The sequence below is a fragment of the Pagrus pagrus genome (genome assembly GCF_965226575.1).
Source record: "Pagrus pagrus genome assembly, chromosome: 8".
Lineage (NCBI taxonomy): Eukaryota > Metazoa > Chordata > Actinopteri > Spariformes > Sparidae > Pagrus > Pagrus pagrus.
The window spans coordinates 10,959,567-10,970,173 of record NC_140192.1 but is presented as its reverse complement, the minus strand read 5'-3'; the positions used below and the strand labels follow the sequence as shown (position 1 = coordinate 10,970,173).

The following is a 10,607-nucleotide window of genomic DNA, read 5'->3' as shown; positions in this document are numbered from 1 at the left end:
CAATCATATCTTATTACTCTCTTGATTTGGTCCAATATGGCAACAAAAAACATTTGATTTATGGTCTAAACTTAAATTTGTAGTCATTTCCTTGATTTACTGAAACAAAAGCAAAAAATGAATCAAGTTCATGGCTTGTAGCAATACTGTGAAAATAAGTACAAAACCAGCTAAAATTATATTTTTAATGGACTAGTGTGTAGGGTTTAGTGGCATCTAGTGGTGGGGTTGCAGATTGCAACCAGCTGAACACCCCCTCATCTCATCCTCTCCACCAAAATACGTGAAAGCCCCTCCGTAGAACCAGTGTTTGGTTTGTCTGTTGTGGGCTACTGTAGAAACATGGTGGAGTCCATGGAAGAGGACTTGCTCCTGTGCCCGTGCCCAGGTTAATCCCAACTACTCAGACAGTCTTTACTGTATATAGATCATATAAAATTAACTGTGATATCTTGCCTATTTCTGTACATATTGTATGCTGTTAAGATTGTGACAATGTCTTCTAAATAACAGAATGTTTGTATCTTGAATACAGTATTTTACTGTAGGTGATGTTTTCATCCTTGCCTGTTTCATGTCGACCAAAGTAGAAACATTTTTTTTAAAAACACAAATCCATCCAGACATAGTGTTTAACAATCTTTATTCCGTTAATTCAATAAAATCAGTTTGAGGTCCTAACTGTTGACTAACTCTCCTATACAAAGCACAGCACAGATAAAGTGAAATGTAGTGGTAAAGGCTGAACAGGTACAGGACACGAAACGAGACGAGACAAAGAGGTGACATGGAGGTCCAAATCGCCATCGGCCCTTTCACCAAACAGGACCTGAAAAATAGACTTTTAGGCAACTGAAGGTCCACAGTTTATAACTGTGTTACTGAGGTCAAATGGTGGAATCAAAGTCAGTCCACTAAGTCTGAGAAGGATTGGCCGCTCTTTGTCTTTTCTGCCTAATTCTCTCCAGCTTTTATTGCATCTGTTTTCAATCACTGCACTTGTCAATACAGAACTTCCCTCTCGCCTTGAAAGCATGCAACAAAACCACAATGCACCAAAACAGACAACCTCTAATAATCCTATTAATGTCTAAAACCCAGAGTATATCTGAACAAAATGAGCTGACCACACAGTTCAAATAAGAAGGTGCTTCAAAGAATACAGATATGACACATTGTTTATTAAAAGTGCACTTTGTCTGATCAAACTGGTCATAAGTAGCACATTATTTGGAGTTGAACAGTTTTGCATGAATTACCTGCTTGACAAGTCTGTTCTTTTGGTGTATTCTGACAATATTTGCTTGTTTGTAGAACCTGTAAATGATGTAAAAAATAACCAACACAACATGATGCTTGACTCCTTTAAAGGTACAGTACTGGAGGTTCTTGAGGCTGTTTGGGGTTTAAGGGTTAAGGCCAAAGAATGTGTGCATATGTGTGCAGGACTCAGAGGGAAGGTGTGTTTACGCGTCGCTGAGTGGACCTTTGTGGTGTTTTCACATTTGGGCTCTTTATTCTTCTCCTGTGTTGCTCTCCTCCTCCGTCCTCCCATCGAATCTTTACGCCTCCAGCTCGAATCCCAATCCGATTTTGTGTCCACCGCCGTTCACGTTCTTCCCGTCAATCAGACCTGAGAGGGTGAGCTTCACACCTGCGGGGACACGTGTCGGATTATGTATCAAGTAACCGTGCTCATGGTCTTTGGATTGTTGTCACATAAAACAGTGGAAAAAAAACAGACAGCTAACCTGGCCTGAGGGTTTGTGTGTATCCAACTCCAACAAGGCAGGCGTTGTCAACTTTGGTCTGTGGGGAGAAATAAAAAACATGAACAGGTGAGATAATCAGGGTTCACAGCATTAGAAGAGTGGACAGATGAAAAGTGGGATTCATATACATAATCTATATCATGCAGATAACGCAGATTCATGTCCCCCTCAGTATAAATTGTTATAACTTTGGTGATCCCCTGACTTTTCTCTGAAATTTAAATGTATAATTCGTTATGCACTGCAGTCATTGTCACGGTCAACCCTAGTGATGAGCGTATTTATCATCTTAGATGTGTCCACGATGTTTTTAAAGTCAGTTCTTACAGACAGGGAGGCATCCTTATCCAGCTGATATTTGGCTCCAATTCCAAAGCGTGTGTTGTTGCTGCCAGCTGTCCAGGCCAGTTGAACAGCTGTCTCCAAGTTGCTGTTCACCTTCTGGTAAATGGAGCCACCAAACTCTGTGCCGTCATTACTGAAATACAACACAGATACAAAACGTGGAGATTAGCAAAAGTGGAGATTAATTAAAACTGTTTGTTTCACTGTGGGTAAAAGCTTCCTCTCTCGTGGCTGCCCTCATGCAAAGTACCACTTCCATTTCCTGCCTCTGTTTACTGTGATTCAATGACTCACACGCTGGTGTGAAGCTGGAAGTCACCAGCCTTGTATCCCAGGGCAAAGTTGTTCTTTGTCAGTTTAGATTTGGCAGTGTCAAACGCCAACTGGTAGCCAGCCAGCCAGCCCTCGTAGCCCAGCACGGCAGCTGCGTGGACGGTGGGACCGGCCATGTCGAAGTCCAGGTCGCAGCCCACATTGGCGTAGTCACGCTTGTAGCCAGTCTTCAGCTTGGCACTCTTCTTACTACAGAAGGAAGAACAAGGAAAGAAAAGCGGGACAGTCATTTACTTACTGTATTAATAATATGTTGATAATATACATCTGTACTGATTTACTTATTGAAGACACTGCTCTTACCCGGTGTTTGGCACAAATGATGTGTCCAGACTGAGCTTCAGGCCCTTAGCCAGCTACAGACAAACAAACAGACGGAAGACAAAGAATGAGCTAATGGTATATCTGAAATATATTTTTAAACACTTAAAATGATTAATCTCGTGTTTGTTGACCCACCTGGTCCTCCATGGTGATTTCTGTGGTGAGAGTGTTGTCTGTGTTCCATTTCTGGCTGAAGTTGAGGCCGAGGTCCTTCACTTTGTACTTGGTCTCCAGGTGGCCTCCGGACTTCCCTGTGTCGGTGTTGTTGGAGCCGGAGGTGGCAAACTCCTGCAAAAGAGGGATGGCGTGATGAGGGGGGAGATGGAGATGGAAAATGAGGTGGGACAGGAAGCAGAAATAGTCACGTTAGGGCACAACTACAGAAGCTAGAGGAAGAAGAGGCGAGAAAGCACACAGGGAGAAAAACAAAGACGAAGGAAACAAGCATCACTTCTCTGCTTTTCCTCCGCCACACACAATCCTTCTCAGGTTTGTATGGCTGGTTATTAAAAAGAAGGACTACACTTTTAAGCTGGAGGAATGAGTTGGGAAGGAAAACTGAAAATATAGGCAGGACTGTGAGGGAGAGGTTGGTTGTAAGTGTGTTTGCCGATCAGTGCTGCAGTGGGGCTAATGGCGTCATTTGGATGAGCTACCGCACACATCGTCTACACACAAACTGGTATCACTGGCTTACCCTGCAGTGCACCTGTGTTTACTCATTACATATGCACACACGCTCTCTCTTACCATCTGACAGGGACGTCCGAGGAAGAAAGCAGAAAGAGAAAGAGAGAAGAGAGAAAGTTAGGGAGAACCACACCGAGTTCACATGCGGAAAAATGTACCGCTCACTGTAAATATGACAAGCAGAGCGACAGAAAGCGGAAACCTGTGAGGGAATATATTTACAACGTTTGTTTCAATGCAGCACGTGGGAAACTATGCCAGCGTTCATTATGGTTTTTACCATGGCAACAGGTTTACAGCATGACTGGAGCACACTAAACATAGACTGGCACTTTTTCCCAACATGTTGCTTGAGGGAAGAGAGTAAGGCGTAGACTTGTCAGGCAGACAGTGTTAGTCCGCTGACTCTGTCGATTAGACCGATACATGTCAGGCGGCAAACACACTTGGACATGAAGTGCTGTGCGGTCATGAGTCAGCCATCTGATCTACACCACAGCGTGCTGAGACAGAGGCCTCAACATGAAACTGAAAAACGTCAGGCTAACAGAGACAACTGCAGTACTTACAACACCACTCTGGGACTTGGTCTTAACATCGAGCTTCAGAGTCCCGTAGCCTGGGGAGGAAGGACATGAGGGAGTTCAAAAAAACAGAAAGAGTGGAAAAATAACTTGCAGCATAACAGCTACAGCAAAAATAAACTGTTTACATTTAAAGTGACAGAGCAAACTAAACGTTCTCTAATGTCACAAAGAAAATATCATCATCAAATCAAAACTATGTGTGTAATTTAAGAGAATTTGTTGACTTACCAAAGCCCTTGCTGAAGATGTCTTTGGCAGATTTCCCCAAATCGGCGTATGCAGGAGGGACGGCCATTGTGCCTGAGGAAACAGACACGCATGTTAAATTTCTTCACAACAACAAAACACTCGTAAAGTTGGATGACTCACAAAGGACAACAAAAAAAGACAACAGTCAAAATTGGTCCTGCAAAGGCTGAATGCCCTGTTTTTTGTGGCCCCTAGCGTGGGTGGGTGGCTACATCTCACATAATGCAAATCCAGTGCGTCTTTCATTTCGTACCAATTAAACACCTATATATTTCACACTAAGACAGATGTTCCGTTAAAAAGTATTTAGTCTTGAGACCTAACTTTTCTCAGACTTATCTCAGGCTCCTTCCAGTGTTGCAATAAATATTGTACAACGGAGTATTAAGCCCAATGAGGAGCAAACTTAAAATACATTATTTACACACTTTTAAGCCGAAAAATCTTCACTGTAGTCAGCTTGCACCTCCTCTGAAGTGGGAGCACAAGCTCAACCACGCGTTGAGAGTGTTAGTATTATCTTTTCAAAACAATTTGGGATTCCAGTTTCCAGTTGTTTTTTTAACATTTAAAGTCCTTTGCCACTTACATTTTTTAGGAGAATGCTGCAATGCTTTGTTGGCTACAAATTTCACCTGACTTTCCATCAGCGTAGGGGTGAGTAGATAATGACTTACTTTTCTTTTTTGGGTGAACTTATCCTTTACCTTAACATGCAAAATCAGTTGAATGCCAGTTCAAATCAAAATGAACAAATGCTACAAATGCTACAAACAAATAAAAGCTGAATACACATAGAGCTCTGCACCTTTGTGGAAGCTGAGCAGTGCGACGCAGAGAGCACTTCTGAGACCACAAACACATGTAAAGTACAAGAAGCGCACATAAAGCATCGCAGGTAGTGTTTTCTACCAGTTTTCACCAAAAGAAACCCCCAAAAACAGTATACACATCAGTATCAGTACTATTTGTCTCCTTTGGGAAACCCTCACCATCTGGAAGGGGGCCTGCCTGGGTGCTCGTGATATACAGCTTCTCTCCTCCCCCTCTGTCTTCCATGTGAGCCCTATTGATTGCCTGGCAGCAGTCCATTAGCAAGCAGCAGAGGTTGTTAAACTAATGGGACGGATTCTCTACGAGCAAGGGACTAAAAAGGAACTGTAGCAAATATTTTAAAAGATCACACAACCATCCAATAGAGAAATTTTGCTGCAAGCCTGTATTTCAACATTATGCTGTGCTTGTGAAGGAAAAGAGATATAATACGTATGATGTGTAAAGAAATACTGTGCAGGCCAATGCAGCAGAGCTAACCTAAGCAGAAGCAGGGTTGGTTAGTCAGCACTACTGTACCACTTCTGCACACCACTGCACTGCACCGGGCTTCAGACAGTCATCAGGGTCCCCTGGGTCAGTGTGTGTGTGTGTGTGAAGATGACATTTTTGACAAGGTGACATTGCAGGAGCCTTCAGAATATCCTGCATTCACTCATAACCTCAAACTGGGTTTAATGTTTAACTACTGACACTTCCTTTCTGCGCTTTCACCCTGCTGCTCCGTCCTCCATTAATCTCACCAGTCACATCTTATCTGCAGAGGATGGAGACGAGATTGTGCTTAGGGTAATGAAACCACTATAGGCTAATTTACCCATGATTGTGCCAGTGCAGAAATCTAAATGAAATCAAACACAGTGGAATTGACAATGGGTAAAGATGATCGGTCTGGCTTCACGAGATAAATGTTACTGCAACCAAAGCTCAATCCAGGGACCCTGATGACGCGTCATATGTCTCTCTCTACGCACACCCCCCACTCACCATGTCCCTTGGGTGCGTGGTGATGACATGCCACACATTGGTCTTTGTTCTCTGCCTGCTTGCCTGTTCCTGTCTTGTCCTGCTGCACCACACTTCCCACTCCTTTTTCTTCCATGTCTCTTCAGAGGAGGGAAGTGCCATGAAGAACAACAGAAAACTTTGGAAAGTAGCCCTGCACTGTTTTGACAGCAACCATGCTCTATTTGTGGCCTTCGTGTGCAGCTTCTGTGTATATTAGCATGTTTCTTTAGCATGCAGTCAGAGCTCAGAGGTCGCCTTTATACGCAGGGAATCGGCCAAATATTGCATCACCTTGTACAGTATGTTCAGAGGCCAGCAGATCATGAACGCATGTACTTTGTGCACGCCATTAGAACATGATAAGGCCTGTGTACGACCCTTGTATGGCACTGAGAGATGGCATTTTTATCGGACCAAGAATACCGATTAGCTTGAATAAAGGGTTCTTGTACAAGAGCACAGAAAACTCAGCACATCATCCAGGTAGGCACCTGTCCACAAGTATTACATCAACAGCACATTAAAGCAGCTGTGATGCAACTTTGTCATGCACCCCCCTGCATGACAACTATAGGAAAGATGAGCAAAGTCCTATAAGTACATTAGTCCCTCTTGCTCTAAGCCCTGAAAACTTTGTTTTAAGTCGTAACTATTTCTTAATAACATTAAATATTCATGACTGAATAAGTGACAGTCAGAGCTGAAGTTTGGAAACATTTTTATATTATTTGATGCTGAATTTTTTATTTATTTATTTTTGTCACTTTGGCACAAGTGTGGCTACAAAGCATTAACATATCATCAATTTTAAAGTTGAAATGGTGAGCTTGATTGCAGGCAGTCACTTATTCACTTACTTACACTTATTTGCACATCCAGCAGTTACAGAACAACATTTGGAGTCATGTTTCTGGCCACATACCAAATGTAAGTCCAATATTCACTCTCTTTTAGCTCTGTTTTGTTCTCCACCAAGTCCTAAGGGAAATATCTGGCTTTTTAGTTGCTCAGTGCTCCGCTATGTTCACCAACTGGTCGCTAAATGTGTCCGCCTGCTGTTTGAAGCTGGGTAGGTAGTGCACACTGGGATTTTAAAAGCTGATAACAGCTGCCTGAAGCAGCCAAAAAAGCTGTAAGCCAAGTTGTGCACTTACACAGCTTATTCATTAGCTGAAATTCACTGTGAGGCTCCTGAAAGCTGAGAGCAGCTGCAACATTGTTCACATTATCATTTGATAAATTGTTATTACATCAATATTAATTCCAGCTACTTTTAGTTTAACACTCAAAAACTCAGCCAGTTGTCTTCCTCAGGAGTGTATGGATGTGGTTAGATGATAACTAACTGACAGTTCAGGAAACTTGCAAGCTACCGCACCTGTGTCATCAGACAACATTGCTCGGACAAGTCTGATTGGTGCACGGAGGCTTGTGACATCACCTTTTTACCAACTAAGCTCCACCCACCTCAAACCAGTGAGAAAAACAAGTAGGGCACAATTACAGAAATCTCTCAAGTGATATAAACATATCTGATCAAACACTGTGTGATAAGAAATGGACTAAGAAAATACGCATTAAGGGTCTTTAAGATCTCCATCTTTCACACACACCTGCTCTCCATTTCTCTACGTGACTATGTGCCAGCTGACCTGCATTTTGCTGACCACGTGCAATTCCTGGACTCTCTTTGTCATTTCACCTCCTCCTCCACCACATATTCCATTTTTGACCCTCCTCGCCTTCGTCCCTCAGTCTCGACACTCTGCTCTATATTTAGCTCAGGTGAACCCAACACTACAACGCATGTGACTTGGGTTTTAACGTGTGTCCTCCTCCAGGTTCAGCCTATCAAAGCCCCTATAAATATCGATTTATTTGTCTGTACTGTACACCCACGCTGTATTTATATACAAACACACTTTCACGAGCTGCAACCAGACGACAGCTTTGACCGAGCTCAAAGGTCAAAATGACATCCATAAACAACAGAGGTATGTGAAAGGAAAATGGTGAGCACACAAACAACAAGATGGAGGTTTTGGTTGTAAGCAATCAATTGACAATTTTGAACACTGTATCTTTGAAACAAAAGTCTGTGTGTTTCCATGCTGGTCCTACATGGATAACCCTGTTTTATGTGCTTGCAGTAATTTATGACTTGTGTACATAAATGTTGTGACATCGTGATTTTCTACTTAATAAATGTCTAATCAATCATGAAATTGGTATTTGTTATTCCTTCTACTTACTATTGAAACAACTCACAAGATTAGCAATAACTTTGACATCTATTTAATAACTGAATAGCAGCAAGAACGTATCAGTTTAATGATGATACACCCACTGCTAATGAACAGATACCGTACAAGAAAACTATAACATTGTGTAAACAGGCGGTTACCCAATACTGGCCGACCCCTCAGATAAGGTGAAGTGTGTGTGGTAGGCCTATATAACGGGAGGAATGTGTGGGGTGTGAGATAAGGTCAAGAGCAGTCAAGTTACACTAAGACAATTTATAGCTTGAATGTAAAGCTCATGAGGTTGTATGAACGTGTTCCATAGTATGACCTGTTCAGAAGTCACATCCAGTGAGATTCAAGGTGTGACAACAGCTAGACTACAGCTGTGTGTAAGCACCTGTTTACCAGTGAGCGTGGGCCTTAAAATGTCTGTTGCATCATCCTGTGTTGTTATTAATCAGTTTTTCAGCTATGACACAGACCTTGTATCTGGACTTTGGACTTTTTGACTTTGGGCCTTATAGCCAATCTATTACCACAACTTCCCACAAGGGTCAGTTCTTCAAAAAAACAGCTTAAATATTATGGGTTTCACTTTCACGTATTGCTCCCGGATGACTGTAATGTTTAATTTATTTTAGACTATAAATACTCAAAGTGGGTCACAACCACTCTGAGGCTGATGGGCGTGCGTAAAGGGGGCCGTGCCAAAACGCTTCTAGTTCTGTGGCTGTCCACGGACCTTGTGCTTCTTGACAAACAGATAAGATGTTTTAACAACATTTAACCATCAAATTGCCTGGTCCCATAATTAGACGAGTATTTCTATTTGTCAGATGCGTCCGCCTCTGGTCTCCATTGTTCGTGCCTCTGTTGGTTACCAACACTGCAACAACTAACTTTTTCCAAACATAAAATCTTGTTTTTCAGCTGTGACTCTCTGGATGTTGCATTGCATTGGTAAAATAGGCTACTTTCTGACATTTATACAGAATGGGACTCCCTTTGTGCCCTCTGTCGCCTTCACATTTCACAGTTGGTCAGCAGGACTCTCTTTTTGGAGATTATTTTTCACACAGTTTACAGATGTGGATTTAAGCAACACTACTGGTTTATACAAGCCTTGACTGGCATTAAAAGCCTAGCACAACCGCTGCTGCGCTCCCACCCCTTTATGTGTGACTCATATCTCCCTGAGAGTCAAGCGACAACTGACAACAACTAGATCGTCCTGCAGAAAAGCCGACTTAAGACAATAACTTCATGGAAATAAGAATTGGCCACAGTGTGTTATTTCTTACCTTTATTTGTGGGGCGGAGCGTGCAGAGTTTCTCGGCGCTGTTCGGTGCAGCGGGGCACAGTGAAGGAGACAGCAGAGACAAACACACTGAGCAGGCGCGACTCAGACCTCCGGCTGAGGGCGGGGCCGTTGTGTAATTGACATTGAGCAAAGAAACTTATCAAGCAGTATAGTGTGTGTGTGTGTGTAAATGTTTTACATGTGTACTTCGCGTGCACATTGTGAAAGGGGACTCTCTTTGGTGCACAGAGGTGTTTGATATAGGATAATCATATATGAATATTTATAAGAATATTTATGGAAATGAGTGTATGAAAAAAGGGTTTATATTTATATTAAGGTAGACTACCGTATTTATACATTTCTATAATGTCTGCGCCAGTTACAGTGATGCATATTCAATAAATTGTACTTAAAATACAGATGTCGAGGTTTGTTTAATTAAAGTATTTTTAAAAATGGTCATTTTTCAAGTACAGACAATAAATGAAAGGCTGCACTGTTTTGGTGTAGTAAGCCTCTAGCACCACTCGGGGGCAATGACCTCTAGCTAATATCCTGGTGGATACGGGTCCTGTTTGCCCTGATGTATTCCTGTCAGGCAGACCAAATCTCAGACTGTGTACAAGCATGGATCCAGCGATCAAATACTTATGTTTAATTCAGGTTAGAAATTGTTAGGATTAGCGCCACAGCCGTGGTTTGGTTGGAGCAGTCGTACTAAATTAGGATGGGTTCTTGATCAAACCTGAAAGGCAGTACTCGGGGACATTTAGTAGCGCGCACAGGAACCAGCAGGATTACAACAGAAATACACCTGCTAGAACTCAAAACTACTCCAAAGGCGGAGGAACACAGGTAAACGCCCTCCTGCCAAGACTAACTACCAATCAAATCATGATGTGTGGGTTATGTTTT

At 42.4% G+C, this 10,607-nt stretch overlaps 1 protein-coding gene across 2 annotated transcripts; it reads right to left on the bottom strand.

Annotated features, from left to right (window-relative positions):
• Positions 1-626: 626 nt before the first annotated feature.
• On the bottom strand, positions 627-9,788 carry vdac3 (voltage-dependent anion channel 3). Of its 2 annotated transcripts, XM_084361055.1 has the most exons (10): positions 9,690-9,737; positions 6,122-6,238; positions 4,280-4,351; positions 4,034-4,083; positions 2,910-3,062; positions 2,754-2,806; positions 2,412-2,639; positions 2,100-2,250; positions 1,752-1,809; positions 627-1,654 (listed from the first exon to the last, which is right to left on the bottom strand). In XM_084361055.1, the coding sequence occupies exons 2-10, from the start codon at positions 6,234-6,236 to the stop codon at positions 1,563-1,565; spliced, it is 972 nt and encodes a 323-aa protein (XP_084217181.1). In that variant the 5' UTR covers positions 6,237-6,238; positions 9,690-9,737; the 3' UTR covers positions 627-1,562. The 2 variants fall into 2 exon arrangements, with proteins under 2 accessions (XP_084217181.1, XP_084217180.1); XM_084361054.1 differs by lacking the exon at positions 6,122-6,238 and having other exon boundaries at positions 9,690-9,788.
• Positions 9,789-10,607: the final 819 nt, after the last annotated feature.